The sequence below is a fragment of the Anser cygnoides genome, chromosome 4 (genome assembly GCF_040182565.1).
Source record: "Anser cygnoides isolate HZ-2024a breed goose chromosome 4, Taihu_goose_T2T_genome, whole genome shotgun sequence".
NCBI classification, from domain to species: Eukaryota; Metazoa; Chordata; class Aves; order Anseriformes; family Anatidae; genus Anser; species Anser cygnoides.
In genome coordinates, this window is record NC_089876.1 from 61908329 (window position 1) to 61924256 (window position 15928).

A 15928-nucleotide genomic window follows, 5' to 3' on the forward strand; every position below is an offset into this window, starting at 1 on the left:
ATCTGATATGTGTTAATGTTTGCTTGTCCTAGTCTGTTTGACGTACGGAATGACTTCATAAGTTTGATAATGCACCAGAATGTTGGTCTGCTTTGAAAGATTTTGAGAGAAAAGAAATCTCAAGTTAGGGGATAGCAGTTATGGATTTATGCTGCAACAGTTGATGCAGACTTTACTAGCAGTTCATTTTGTATTTATAGCTAATGTTCCAAGATTGATACCAGTTGTATTTTAGCCATTCCCATATGTAGTGATTTCATCCAATGTATAAAAATCACTGAGTTGTCTTAGTATGCTGCCAGAAACATAACATTCTCTTCTGCTGGGATAATATCTGTTCACTCTCCTTTCAACTAAAAACACTGCATTATCGTTAAGTCCAAGTCTGGTTCAACTCAGAAAGAACAGTTGCTTTTACTGAGTTTTGTGAGGTTGGTTTGTTTTAGTTTTTTAAACTCTTGATTGGAACATCTTTCTCTAATATAATTTAAGATCTTCAAAGCAATTTGGTACAAGCTTTTTGGGTGCCTGTCATCTAATACAAAATTGTGAAATTTGGACTGCTAAACTTCCTTTCAGTCTTCATGATATTTTATAATAAGAACCTAGATTTCTGGTAACTTTTATAATTAAAAGTCTTGGCCCAGGTTCCTTCAGATATTTTGTATTGCAATTTTTACTTTATTTTTTTTTAAGGAATACTTAATCTGCGTATCTTTACCTGATATTTTAGTAAGAAGCCTATCATATGTACTTCTTCCAGGCTGTTTTACAGTGTATTTATAGTCTAGGCATTATTTCCTCGAGAATAATGGGGGTGGTTATTTGGAAAAAAAAAAAAAAAAAAATGTGTAAGATGGAGGGAAGAGAGAAGAACTTCATGGGGGAGAATAATTTTGCTGCTTCTACCTTTACATTATTACTTTGCATGTGGAAAGAAAAAAATATCGGTCAAATATATAAATTAAAATCAATAAAATAAAATCATTAAAATTTAATAATATTAAAAATAAAATCTAATTATTAATTTAATTAAATTTAATAAAGGCATATCAATTATATAAAACAAGTAATCCAGGAGTGTTAAGTCTAAGCACTTGTAACTGGGCTAAAAATTGATGTGTTCATGTACCTGCAGTTGTTTCAGGTATTGATGTTCTCTTCTTTCCCAGGATAAGACAAGTCCTAGGTGAAGAGGCAATGTCTTATTGTACTTAGTGTAGGAGTGAAGAGGACCATGGTTGGTGTAAGCAGTACTCAGAAATCTGATGAGTAGCTAGGGGAAACATCCTTCAAGATTTCTGTATTTTAGAGAAGACTGAAGAGTGGTCTTGTGTTGTTTGGTTGTTTTTTCCTTCCTTTCTGAAGCGTGCATTTTGGTCTAGCTAATTTAATCCCAACTGGCTGTGCATATGTTTTTTGGAAGTGTGTCTCAGGGATTGCTCCTATGTAGTTCTCAAATTTTGGGGGTAAATTCAGGGAGAAACTTAGAGGGTTTAACTCAAGCTGAAAACCACTGCCTTAACTACTGCAGAGCCAGCAGAAAGTAGCTTCAGCTTTTATGAAAGTAGTTTTCAGGTTTTTTTGGCGGGGGGAAATCAACTAAGCATAATCTTTTTTATTATTATGTGAACAACAAGGCTGTGCTTCCCATTCCTCCTACTTGAGCAAGTGTGAAGTAACACAGTACAGCTTGAGCTGATAAAACAGTATGCTGTCACCAGCAGAAGGTCCTGCTGTATGCTCCTCTGGTGCTGGTCTCTCCCTGATTCAGCTTTCAGCTGCCAGAAAGCTACTCCAGCCATAGAGAGAGCATTTCTTGTCCAAATTAGTGACATGGACCGTTCTTCTGGTCAGAACAAGTGCAAGGGGGAGGCAGGGTTGAGGACAGGCTGCCTGGTTAGACAGAGAAAAGAGCCATGGTGAGCTGCTGCATCATTTCAAGGCTGTATGTCGCAGCTAGAGCCTCTTGGCAAAACCTGCCCCAGCCTTTCCTGTATTCCCTGCGGGAGCAGGAACTGACAAAGCCGAAGTTACTGGGAGAGGTGAATCAGCTGCTGCTATATTTTTTTCTTCTCTTCAAGAGGTCCCAGATGCATTTCTGTACCAAAATTTTAAATTGCTTCTTATGAGCTCATGTGAAATGGGATAGCTGCTGGCAAAATAAGAATTTGCTGGCAGTGACTTCTGTCAGAAACGCAGCCAGCCCTTCTGGAGTGAAGTTGTGAGGCTGCTGTCTAAGGGTTAAACAAAATTGTGTAAGGCTGCTGTGCTGTTTCCAGCCGAGCAGGAATCTCTAACAAAACTCTGTGTGAGCTCAAACGTGTTTGTTACAAGCATTATCATGGAGCTGTCAATATTAATAGCTGGCTCTGATAATACCTCTAACACTGGAGCTGTTAGGGTTTGTCCAGGTGATTTATGTGGTTACCTGCTTCTACCATGACTGTTCTGAATTTAAGCCTCCTCAAGGTGGGCCAGTCCACCCTGATAAAACTGTAAAACCAGATTTCAACCGAGCAGATCCTGTTGCAATGAGTTAGCACTAGATTGAAACCCTGGTGGCAACCTGAGTGCTTGATGGTAAGGAACATGTCCGATGAGAATGTCAAACTGTACCAAGATTTTTCTTTGTTAGATAACTGTGTGTACGCTAAGTGTTAAAAGTACGTGTCAAACTTCAATCTTACCAAAATACCAAGCTAGTCCTTCTAGATGGCTGTTTTCCCTCTAGTCCCCTGGTAATTCCTATGGCTCCGTAACTCTTTTCCTGTTTTTTTAAGTTCAGACAAGAAAGGAAAAGTGACAGTACAGAGGAAACGGGCTTACCAAGTGCAAAGGAAAGCCGTCTTCCGTTAGCCTTTAACTACGTAAGCTCTGAAATGTACAATAGACTTGAGTGTTAATTTTGCATGTTTTGACTTTTTTCTTGTCCCTTTAGTAGTAGATGCGTTCAGAGAAACTCTAGAGATATGGTTTAAGACTTCTGGTGTAGGTGAGGCTGTGGCTGGCCGTGGTGGAGCCTGTCAGGCCTGCGGGCTTGCACTTGCACCTGCACGGCCTGGTGCCCGCCAGGCCCTGGGGAGAGCCAGTTCAGGAACATCATCAGGAGGCCACGGAGAGGAACCACTCTGGTCTGCTTTCATAGGTCTGTCCATACCTGAAGTTTTATGGGCGTGCTCTTGTGAAGTGGTTAACTCTGGGAAGGAGTGAGAGTGAAAAACCAGCAGCGCTGGTGTGAGGCAGGGATGTGTGCCTGAGAGGCCCTCAGCAGCATGAGCTCCGGTTAAAGCGCCGCAGCTTTGGGGTTGGGAGATGTTTGTTTTGTCTGCACGGTACTGGCTTGGTCTTATATTTGGTTTTGGTCACTTCTAAAGCTGTTCAAGGAAGATGTAGCTTTGAAGTGAAGAGGAAATGTATTGCTGTTGTGTGACTCAAACTGCTTTGTGAGTATTGAAAGTGTGAATTGACAGCTGCTGCCTTCATATTCTCGTATTTTAATGCATACATTTTAATTGCCACATTTGGAAGTACTCAAGTCATTAAAAAAAAAAAAAGCAGTAAAATGTTTTATTAATACCCAGTTCTGTTGGTTTTACTTTAAGAAATTAAATAAAATCAAGTCCTTCCAGAGCTTTTAAAAGACTCAGGAATAGAAGCGAGTTTCAAATTTTTGCCGGTGCTGCAGAGTTCCAGAGATGAACAGAAACAAAACTTTACTGCTGTTCTTCTCTTGGTGTACTTGAGAAGAATGGAATTTACAATTCAAATTTTACTTTGGAATGACTGTGGTGACTTCTTCAAGAAGTCTCCTTCACAGAGGGAATGTGATTTGCAAGGCTACAGAGCCTTGGCAAAATAATATGGGGATACCATTAATTGTGGATGCGATACAGGAAGCAACATAAGTAATGAGCTAGAAATTGTGTGGCTGAGATGGACTTTGGTATTTCTAGGTGGAAATAAAAATCTACCATTAATACATGAGCTACTGTAACTGGCATTTCCTGACATGTAGATGACTGTGAGAGTCAAGGTACTAGTTTTCTTGGGAATTTCCTAGCACTTAGTTTTTTTCCATCTTGGAATATGCAGACATGTTGATCAGAATAATTTGTGCTGGCCTTCATGGAAGCTCAGCAGAAAATATTTATATTTATTATATGAGAAATGCATATCCAGCTTAAGGAGCAGAAGTACATATTGCATCACTAAACCCCAAACCCTTAGTGGTAAAAGAAAGAGTTTTGGAACAGTTGCATTTTTGGCACGTACATCCAAAATACATTGGCAAGGCCATTGTTAAGCACAGCTGTCTGAATTTAAATTTATAGTTTTGACTTTCCAGAACCTAACATCAAACCTGTCTGGTTCTCATTAAGATTCTCATCCAAAATGCACTTCTGCTCATTAAATCTGGCTTCCCAGAGTATAGATATCTCTTTTTACAAGAGACAGAATGTAAGGATATAAGATCATTTTTGTTTCTTCAGATTTAAAAATAAATAAACAAGTAACCAAGTCACTTAAAACAGAAATCAAAAGATAATATCTTGGTTCTGAGGAATTCAGATCTGTTCTGTAAAGGATAGCATTTGAGAGATAACACAGTAGCTTACCCTTTATAGCAAACCTAGGCTCTGGCAGCTTGTATCTTACAGGTAGCTGTTGTGGAAAGCAAGGAAGTTTCAAGTTATTCTCAAGTTCTTTGTAACATTTGACTGCTAATTGACAATAACGTTTTTTGCAACATTGAAGTTTTGTTACTTTTCTGGGTGTTAATAGCTCACAACTGTGAGACCAGGCTCTGGTGAAATAGCCATCCAGCTTCTTAGAAGACACTTGAGTTACCAAATTTATTGGGTGCGGTTGGGTATTCAGAAGGGGTGATGGAGAGAACTGAAAGTTCAGCCCTGTAGCTAGTCCTAGCAAAAGGTGTGCTGAGAAAAATACATCTTTGACTTTAAAAACAAGTTTCATGTTTCAGGTAGCCAGTATTGCCTTCCCTGACAAAGAAGCTAATTCCCATGGCTACCTTGTTATTTCTCCTAATTTTTAAAGAAGATGCACAGTTGATGACAGTAGCAAGCTAGATGTAACTATTGCAGATTTGAAATAAAAGGGAGGGGCTCGTGGGAGAAGGAAACAAGAAGCAAAAGATGTTATTTTCTCTCTTTTTGTACTGCATTTTCAGATGAAATTCTAAACAGCCTTAAAGCCAGAAGGACTTAGAACAAATACTGTAATGTTTTGCTCAAGCATAGGATCTCCTATCCTAACCTTTAAAAATTTTGATAAAGGTAATTTTAATTCTATAGATGTGAGAACTTAAGTTATGGCATTGCAATTTGTCAAGCTGCATCATATCTGTTCAAGACTTTGACTTTGTCACATGCTCAGATGAGATGAATTAAGGCAAATTTGGGAAAATACTGAAAAATTAAATAAACAATTGCTCAAGTAGGGTGAACTTGCTTATGAGATGAGAATTTTCACAGGGAAGAAGAGAGTCATTGTGTGTGACATAAAGTTAATGTTACAGTTCAGAAATCTTATAGAGTAGAAAATAGGCTGTAAGGTTAAATAGCCCATCTTACTACTACATCTGGACCTAACTTTGTAAAGCTATTGCATACAGGTGGCCATTTTTCAAAATGGGAAGACAGAGCTCTCATATGAGCATAAGATCCTGTCTAATGATTGTACAAGCGTAGAGCCCGCAAGTTCAAGATCCATATTAAATATTAAGTGACTCACAGGAATCCTGTTTGGCTGGTTCTCTGCTTTAGTGTTTCACATACTAAACATTGGGGAACAAACATTTGATGCTTCATAAATGAGAGAAGTCAAATATTGGAAGTTACAGGGAGTCTCTCTCAGCTAATTGCAGAAGAGTTGTAGTCTGAGACTTAACTGGGTTCTGTTTGAAGTAATAAGTCAAGGGCAGGTGAAAATTGATTGCTTATTTTGTCTGATAAGAAGGCAGCACACTAACAGTGTCAAGAGTAATTTGGAAATAGTCACTTCACTGTAGGTTGGTTGATTTGAGATTAATGGCATTTTCACTTTACTGCAGTAATGGTCTGGTCCTCCATTCAAAAATATACCTGGAGAAGGGGGTTAAAGGCTGTGTGTTGTGATACCTGGCTAAATTTAGCTTGCTTTTGCCTCTGAGTACTGGGAAAGAGATGATATTTCAATGTTTAAGTGGGCTGAGGATGGGTGAGTTTTTAAAAAAAAAAAAAAAAAAAAGACAATTTCTAAAATTGCTGACTTCTAATTAGAAGACTTGCTTAAAGGACAAAGAAAGAACAGGAACTGGTAGAGGTAGTCTGACATAAGGACCAAAGTAATCAATGCAAATGTAATATTGCAGAGCGGATATGAATGGCCCTTTTGTTACCCCTGCATAACTACCTCCGAGCTATAGCTGATGCCACATGGGTGACTGGAGTTTATACAAAGACATGACTCAGCTTCTACGTTAAGGCCAGTGATCATACTCATCTTTTCACTCATGTTGTAGAATTGCTTAGAAATAACCTTTGGGTATCTTAAAATAAATAATATTTCTCTCTGAATTTGGTATAGGAGTAAGTACTTATGGTTTGACACTAAACAGCTTTCAAAATCAGGCTTTCTTTTCCCAGAATAAAATCAATTTGACCCTATATATGACAGTGAAACACAGTTAAGTGCTTCCTTTCTTTGCTGCACTAATGAATGTCTGTCTTACAGACTCTGGACAAATTTTATTTAGTCTGTTCTAATAAATGTGTTCCAAAAACTAATGTTTTTATATATGGAACTTTTGTCCTCCTCTCACATGTGTTAACTCCTGAAATGACTTGTTTAGGAAGTGTATCAGCGATAAAGCTAGAAGACTGATCTGCAGCCTTGCCGATCAGAGCTCTTTCCACCTTGCGGATCTGCCTGTAACAGGCATAACTGCTGCTGACTCAAAGCCTCCTGCGCTTTTGCTGCCATGGGGTGCTTTGTAATGGCATCGTCTGAGCCTTTCTCCCCCTTCTGTTGGCAGGGACCACTCCGTATCTCCTCCTTAAGAGGAGAACTCCCCAGTATAGGTAGGATATATTTGTGTCACAGAAAAAGTCCCACAACATGACCTGATTTCCTGAAGTATTTCAGGACCTAGAAGTCACTTGTGACTGTTCCATGGGAAATGTTTGGTACTTCGCAGAGTTCAGTTGGAGCTACGTGCAATACTTGTTCCAAACCTGATAGAAAATATGTGGGAATTTGCAGTACAAGGCTTCTCATGAGAACAATTTTGAAGAAGATTTGGAAACAGTAACCTGGGAATGAAAAAATGAGTAGTGGGGTTTTGTACATGGCAGTTGCTTGAAATTTGCTGAGAAGTTGGGAATGCTGCAGAAATCCTGGAGGAGGTGATGTGTTGCACGGGGTAGACCAGGCAAATGGAGGTTTGTTGTACGGATGTTGGTCCCACATAGCTGCTTGTCTTCTAAACAAAACAGAAAAGCATTTTGGTACATAAATGTAAACTTTTCAGTAGTGGCTCTTGTGAATTTTTCTTTCTTTAGTACAACTCCATAAGAGCATGCATTTTGTTTTCAAAAAGGAGTGTGGTTGGAGATGTAAACTGCGATGTTTAATTTAGTGATTAGTTACTGCTGGATGGGTGACATTAACTTATCGGGCAAGAGTACCCGAAACCTGTTTTCTGCCGTAGTTTGCTGTTTTGTGCTGGATGGCTGTTGATTGAGGGGTTTTGTGTTCTTAATGTGGTGGGGGCTCTTGCAAAAGGAAAATAGGGCTCTTCAGCTGGGCATGGCCAACCTGTGGCTCTCAAAGCCTTGACTGGCAAGCAGAGGGCAGAGCTCCACGCCGGGGCCGTGTCAGCTGGGCAGCCACAGGGGTGGGCTGAGAAACCTAAAACCAGGGGTCTGGCTACTCGCTCTTCCTCACTAGGAAACACAGCAGCAGCAGGAGTTGACAGTTTGCCTGCTCCCAGATTTGGGGTCTGCAAAAGGAGCTGTGCGGCGTCTTTGGGGAACACCGGCCGCTTGGGAAATGCTTGTGGCTCAGTCCTTGGGGATACCTTGTGGCTCTCGCAGGTGAATATTCGGCTTAGGTACGTGGCCAGGAAGGTCGGCTGCTGGCATGTTCAGTGTTAAAATACCTTTTGTGTTCATTGTGGAATGTGGACGTTTGTGGAGCTTCCTGCTTTTAAGGCAGAGGGATGGCAACTCTTGAGCCGTTTATGCGTCCTCACTGTTGTCCTTCTCCTAAGATGACACCGGGCTGGTCTGTTGGAATTTAGAGCTGCAGCAAAACCAGCTGGTTGCCAGGAAAAAGCACTCCTGAGCCGGTAACTGCACTGTGTAACTGCCAGTAACAAAAGCATGAATAAGACATCTCATAATTTATTCCATTCCTGACTTGTCATTTTTGTCATTTTGAAACTGTCACAGTCTCCACCCCCCTACCTTGTACCTTTTTTCCCCTGCTTTTGTGTTTCTCTCCAGATGTAGCAGAGCATACCTCACCTTCCCAGGTGTCCTTGCTATTGGGCACACATCCCCCTGGAGTTTCTTGACAAATCCTCAAAAACTGTGAAGGATTTTTTTTTAACTGTTTAATCTCTCACATAACAGGAAATGTCCAGGTCTCCTGCTTTATGCTGAACATTGTTTTGCAGCATCTCACAGGAGAGGTGCACCCGAATGGTACCGCCTGTGGCAAAGCTTTTGTCCCCAAGCTCTGTTCTCATGTCTTCCTGCTGCTTCCACGTTTGTGGTAGCATAAATGTTTTTGCTAAAGCTATCCTGGCTTTCTTGCACAGCTGTAACAGATTCTTTTGAAATAAGAAAAATAGGTACCCAGCCATCCTCCATCATCTTGCCATAAGCTCATAAATTTTGCCAGAAACAGTTTTAAGTTGTTATAAAGACCCTCCTTGAGTCTGTGACAGCTAACCAAGGATCGTGCCGCTGGATAAATCTGGCAATAATAAAATTATCTGGAGAAATGAGCAAGGCCAAAACTGCTTGATCCTGCCTCGTGGAGCTGTTCTTTCAATTTCTGGTATCGATTTTCACCTAGAATCCTGTGAAGTATGAGCTAGAAGGTAGCTCGATGCCAATAAAAGTACCTGCATACCTGCCTTTGGATGAAATACTGAAGATGGCCCTTCCTGGATTATAGGAGTTGTCTTCGGTATTTTACCAGATGGCTGGTGGTCCTGATGGGAAGCCTTTTCTGAATGTTTTCTTTCATGGGGGTCATGATGCACATCTGCGTGGATTTCTTGCTTTGGGAAACCGCGAGTGGGCGCGTTGCAGGCTGGGGGCCTATGGATCAACAGCACCAGTAAAAAGCAAAATGGTGTGAGAGCAGCGGGAAGCAAGAAGCTCCCAAATAATAAATCAGGAGAGCAGTGTCTCCTATTTTACTTTGAGGTTTTGGCTTCTGGTTGGTCAGTCAGTTAATTTGATGTGGAAAGGACACAGAGATCAGAATAGTTTTAATTAAAACCAGACACAAGCCGTTCTGCGGGCCATGAGGCAGGCCTTTGGGAAGCACCAGCCAGAACGGCGGCCTCTCCGAGGGGCCTGCCCTGCCATGCAGCCCACCAGCCCGGGGCGGAGGCAGGTCGTGATATTTCACTGCCCCAAGCGGGCTGTGGGAGATCAGGTCAGGGATGATTTTTTGGGTGAGAATTAGAATCAGGGATGAGTACGTGACCCAAGAAGTGGGGAGAGGAACCCCCTCAGAGGTGCCCTGTGGCGTGCGCCCTCCTGGAAGCCCACAGAGGCAGGTGGAGCGGGGCTTGGGATCGCCGGGCTTTCTATGTGGGGTGGCTTTGCCCCAGGGGCTTTTTGTGTGGGGTGACTTTGTCCCCCGAGCTTTCTGTGTGGAGTGGCCGGGCTCTGCCCGGGTTTTCACCCCGCGGAGGCAGCCACCCGGCTGCAGTACGATGGTGACAGCGCCAGCTCCGTCTCCGAGCCACGGCGGTGGCACTCGTGCGGCTGCGAGGGGCGCTGCCGCCTCGGGGCGCCCGTGCCCCTGCCTGCCCGAGCCCCGGCGGCTCGGGGCCGGGGCGGGTTTATTTTCTTCTTCTTTCCTTTTTTTTTTTTTTTTTTTTTTTTTCCCTCCCGGTGTTCCCTAGCGGAAGCACAAAGCCAGCGGCCCCGGGCCTCCCGCTCCTCTCCTCCGCGCTTTAAAGCCCGAAAAGCGGCGGCGCCCGGCTCCGCCACCCCCCGGACCTCTCCCCCCCCCTCCCCTCCCGCGGGCGGGCACCGATCGCAGCCCGGGGCTCGGGGGGAGCCGGTGCCGGCAGCGGGAGGCAGGCGCTGCCCGAGGGATGGGCTGCTCCGGCAGCAGGCTCTGCACCTACCCGCCGTGCGCCGCAGCCAGGGTAACGCCGCCGGGCTCGCCTGGGTCGGGCGGGGATTCGGGGTGCGGGGCTTGGGGGTTTTGGGGGTGATTTTTTTTTTTTTTTGGTAGCGATGCTGGGGAGCGGGGCGCGGCGAGGGGAGGAAGCAGCTGGCAAGGGGAGAGAAGAGGGGGGCTCCTGTGCTCCTCTCCCGGCTCTCGGGGGGTGCGGGGCGATGCCCACCCCGTAACGCGCCCCACGAGGTGCCCTGCCCGCCTCGGGCACTCCTGCGCCCTTGTCAGCCATCGGCTGCCTTGTGCCCAGGGCTCCCGGCGCTCCACCCATCATAAAGTGTGCAACCGAGTGCTGCGGAGCAGGATTCAGATTGCCGTGGTATCCTGGAATAATAATAATAAAAAAACAACCAGCAGAGCTATTATTTCGTTTTAGAGTACAACTTCCTTAACGACAGGAGAACATCTGTGTGTTTGGTAACGGTGGGGCTGTTATCCTTACATGATTCATGTCTTGGCTTCTTGCTCCTGCCGCTTGTTTTGCTGCAGAGCACGTATAAGTTGATTATTGGAAGGTGCCCTGTCCAGATCGCTGGTAACCAGTGTTTGGGTTTGTTTGTTTTTTCTCCTACAGAGGGAGGAAGCGCTGAAACAACACAAAGAGTTATCTCAGGAGCTAGTTAACCTTCGAGGAGAACTGGGTAAGAATTTATTTATTTTATTAATCTCAATGAAAGCAGAAATGGGGCAGACCGGATCTCTGCAAAGACAGATGCCGTGGTGTTGTAATGGCAGGCGTTTAATTCCCTGGCTGAATCCTGCTCAGATGCTGCATCGCTGCGTTCGGAGCCCAGCAGCATGACCCCAGGTTCACTGGATCCCTGGCACCGAGCTGCCTGTGCCTGGGGAGCCTCCTCACAAAACACGCATCTGACGACCAAAGAATTCACTTTCAGGAAATGGCGGGGGGACGTCTGGCAATGTGCACACTGTCTGAGCCCCAACTCTAGAGGTCTGCAGCAAAAATCTATAAACCTGTGAAATATGCTGCGCAAAATTCTCATTTTGCTTTAGTGACTTGTAGGTGAATGAGTGGGGAATTAATAGAAGGCAATGGTGTCGGGCTAATGAGATTACATCTTTGAACTCATCCTAGCGGTCAGCTATGATATGAAATTGAGCTGTAATGTGCAAGGGCCGATTTTGCCAACTTTGAAGCTTGATTTAACTGCATTAATGGCAACTTCATGTAACTTGTTCAAACTCAAAGCAGGATCATCTTGTGGAGTGCAAAAAGTCATTGAATTAAACTGAGGGTGCTTGAAAATGAAACTAGAGTTTTATAAAAAGCCCACTTCTGTCAGGATGGAGCCCCTTTAAATAGAAAAAAAAAAAAAACCCAACTTCTAAAAGCAGAAGTGAAGAGTGCAGTGGTTTCAGATACATCACTTATTACTGAGGAGTCGAAGTGTTTATTTTCACATGCTTTGGAAGTTGAGTGTTGTCTCAACCAAACTGGAGTGTAGGTCTTGTTCCGTGCAGGTGGTGCACTTAGTGTTCAGATTTATTTATTAGCGCTGATTAACAGGGCGGGCAACTCCTGTGACTAATTAGAGTTGAAAGCTTGATGGGGAGGAAGGGGTTACCCCCAGCTGAACCAGCAGAGCACAGCTTCTCCTTGTCACTGTTACTGGTGTCCAGTTGAGAGCTTATTGCAAAATGCAGCTTTCTGGGAGCCTTACTTGGTGGTGTGTGAAATTGTGGTCTGTGAGCGGGGGGCAGCACAAGCAGCAAGAGCCTTGCAGCCTGGGTAGATGCAAGAGAGTACCAAAGGTACCAAACACACCACAGAAATGTGTCAAGCTTTCTTTCCTGAAAGTTCAAGACTAGAAAGCTGGGGCTTTTCTAGAGCTTAGTGCTCAGTGACCTCTCCCACGCTGCAATCTTTAACCTTTCTGCTGACAAAGTGTCTGGATTGCACTGTAGGAGCTGCTTTTGAAAGAGCCTTGGGTCCCTCTGGCCTCGTGTCCTTGTGCCAGTGCCTGCCTGGAGCCTGCTGAAGGCTGGGGGCTTCCAAGCAGCGTGGCTGGAGGAGCTGCTGCTGCAAGGGAAAGGTTGTGAGGAGGGCAGAGGGCTGCGTCCCGCAGCAGCCAGCACTGTGTCACCCCACAGTGACAAAAGTAGAACTTGAGTCATAGTGAGGAAACTTCTTGGGTGAACTACGGAGTTGTGTTGTGAATATAACATGGATTTATATATATGGATTTACGGATTTATGAATTCATATATGGATTTATTTATAACATGGATTTATATATGCACACCTGCTAATCAGCTCTCTTTCCCCTGTTAAATGGGTAGAGCTGAATTTAAGATTCCCATAGGTTGTTTTGAGGTAAGGATTGAGAACTTTGGGTTCATAGCATCATTTAGGCACAGGCTGGTTAGACAGTTAAGTTCACTTTCAGTCTTCTTTTGGCTGTATGGACGCACTGCCTCACGCAGGCCCAGGCTGACGTGTTTTTAAGGCATGTTGTTCCGCAGTTTGGGAACGCGTGGTCTAGGAAGAGGAACCAGGTGTGTCCAGCTTGGTGTAGTCTGTGCACTGGATGTTGCCAAATGTGAGAGGAGCATGAAATCTGCAGCGTGCACCTTGCAGGTTTGAGTCCTCAGTTTCTGCCTTTGAAGTTTAATTGCATATGCTCCCAAGCTCCTTTGTTTACCTTGCAAAACCAAATTGGCTTGCCATCAAACTGTCCGTTTTGCTAGATTATGCTGCAATCCCCTTTCTACCCAAACACGTTCCTGTTTAACGACTGCATGCAAACATTTTGGGGTGGGGGGCCGGTTTAGATACGCATTGCAGTCCCAGGCTCTCACTTTGACAGCCACCATGTCACCAAGCCCCGTGCGGAGGACACGTACCAGACGCTGTCTGCTTTCTGCTTTCAGTAGCTGGAAACGCATGCGAGGATTAGCGGTGATGATGTATTTGGGGACAGGCTTTTCCAAGGAGGTCAGTTTCATTATCAGCCATGGCTTTCCTTAAAACCTCCAGCCACAAAGACTGAACTTGGTGGTTTGAATGTAAACACCTTGGTCCTGGGATCCCTGAGCAGATACGAATGCTGTTGGCCACCTGTTTCTCTCCTTATTAAGATACAGGGTAATGTATAAATAATTTCTAGTTACCTGTTTAATTACGTAAGTAGAAATCATAAGAGTTGCGTTTCCTCAGAGGTACGAAACTACTCCCCAACATTAATTGTGCTTCCAATTGTTTTGGAGTCACTTTGGAGCCCTGCTGGACATGATCCAGGCCAGTGCTGCTATGCACCAGCTGCTGCAGAGCTGACTCAGCCGACGTGTTGGCCCTTCAAAAACTGCAATGCAGGAGCATTTGTCAGTGGGCAGGAGAGACCTGCCTGCACCCCCGACAGCCAGACATCTAACCCCTCCGTGCTGCAATTGGTAAACAGTATTTTCTTCAGAAATCCCTTTCTGCTGTTTTATTATTATTATTATTAAATGACCTTTAAAGTGTCCTTTGGAGGTTGGGATAAAAAGGCTGCTGTTTTTTACTAACAGATGGCGTGGATATGATTTGGTTGCCAGGTCATGGTAATTCTTGAAAATAGTTAACAGCAGCTAGACATTTCCATCAGCTATTTGGGGGAGGGAACCTATCTTCCCATGCTTTTCCCTGCCTGCTGATACTCTAGCATTTGCAGTATTGTAGGATAGGAACTTTCTTCCTGGCAGACACCTGAGTGTTTCATATATATATTCAACCAAACCCACTTAAACGTAGCTCAAAGCGTGCTTTTGGTTTACCTGGCTCATTTCAACTTGCCCAAGAACAAGACTGTGGCACACGGCTTAACACCACGTGTTGTTAGTCTTGTGACAGAAGTAACACCAAGAGAAACTTGGTCATAAACGGAAAGCGTGCTCGGGTAGAAGGATTTCCAATATTGAGAGTCTGCCAGAATTGTGACCTAATTATTGGGTAATAACAACAACAAAAAAATCTGTAGGGAAGGAAACGAGCTTGTGTTTCTGCAGTAGACTCACTGGTCAATGGAAGGTATTCATAAATATTCCTACGTGAAAGATGAAGTTAGAGCAATAAAACGTTATGCACTGTGGCATAACACCATGCTAAATACTTGATGCTTTCTGGCAATTACTGGCTTTCACATCCCCCATACCTATTAAAATGCTGCCAGTTTACTGTGCTAGTGACCTCTGTTTTGAAATGTCAGACAGTCTAATGGGTTTTCATTTCATAAATCATAACTAGGCCAGTGAGTGACTTAGACAACTTTATGAAGATAACTTTTGCTTCAAAGTAATTCAATTTAGGACTCCAAAACAACGTTATGTTTTCTCTTCTCTGAGCTATGGCGGCTTTTAGGGGAGAGTAAGCTGAGAAATGTTTTTATGTAAGCATTTGAGCCATAAATGACTGGATTGGTTTAGTTACAATGAATTGTTATATAATTAGAGTAAAACCAAACTAAATTTAGAAAGGAGGAGATATTACACATTTGTAAGGGCTTATCCCTTGTTATCCCTTGGCTGCTTTTCCTGGGAACGTGCAGTACACTTCTTGGGGTTTCTACAAAACAGGGCAACTTTTGGAGCCCTCTCCTTGACCTGGGGCTATGGTTCGTGCCGTTGGGAGCTGCCGCGGTTTGTGCTCTCAGAGGGAGCTGCCGGTGCCTGGTTCTCCACGCCTCTGTTTCTAGGTGGTGGCTGATGTTGCTGGCACACAGAAAGCTTTGCAGTCAAATCTGTGAGATGGAAGCAGCCGCCGTTAACAGCTACGTATGGATGTTAATTTTACATTTCGAAAACATTTCTGATATGAAGACATGCTGTTACCAAACGTCAGGAGCTTCCTGTGATTGCTGGAGGTAGTGGTTCCACCCAAAAGAACCAGGCTCTTCATGGGTAATAAACAGGTGTTGAACATTAAAACATGGATTAATCTTGCTCTGTGTTGTAATAATACAGAGGGAGACTGTCCCAGGCTGGCTGGGACAACCAAGTGGGGAAAAATATTAACAGATTTTCTATTTCAATAATGAAGCAGATCTTGCTTCTGGCTGCCAAGTCCACCATTCTGTATATTCTACAAGTAGCCTGAAAGCTTAAAACTACTTAGTGTTAGAGATGTAATTGAGCAAACTTAATGGGTGGATGGATAGTGCACCATTTCATCTGATTTTTCTTCCAAATGCCATTTGACCATTTGTCTCCTGTTGTTCCTTCAGCTCAAGGTCTGTGGTCTTCTTAATGAGTGACATAATAAAGATGTGGAGTTGTGGAGGGAAGTGCTTCAGGGAGGCAGAGGAAGCACAACAGTCACGTACAAAAACTCCGAAGCATGCACTTCAGCTGTCTCTGAAGTGGGAAAGAAGCTGAAATAGAGATTTTATGCACTACTGGAAGAGCACGCGTTCCAGTTGCAGATTTTGCTTCCTAATCAAGCACCAGTTCTATGAGAAAACTCTTGAGTAGTCATCAACCTTGGTTAGTCGGGAGTTTT

The 15928-nt window shown here is 43.8% G+C and overlaps 1 protein-coding gene across 8 annotated transcripts in view; it reads left to right on the forward strand.

Annotated features, from left to right (window-relative positions):
- MTUS1 (microtubule associated scaffold protein 1) overlaps positions 1-15928 on the forward strand; it is a 115072-nt gene that overhangs the window by 86874 nt on the left and 12270 nt on the right. For 7 of the 8 annotated variants that reach the window (XM_066996779.1, XM_013179867.3, XM_066996781.1 and 4 more), the window contains one exon: positions 11009-11075. In XM_066996779.1, coding sequence (XP_066852880.1) covers positions 11009-11075 — 67 coding nt within the window. Of the gene's footprint in view, positions 1-10196; positions 10403-11008; positions 11076-15928 lie in introns of those variants that run through there. The other variant, XM_066996782.1, reaches the window with a different exon arrangement.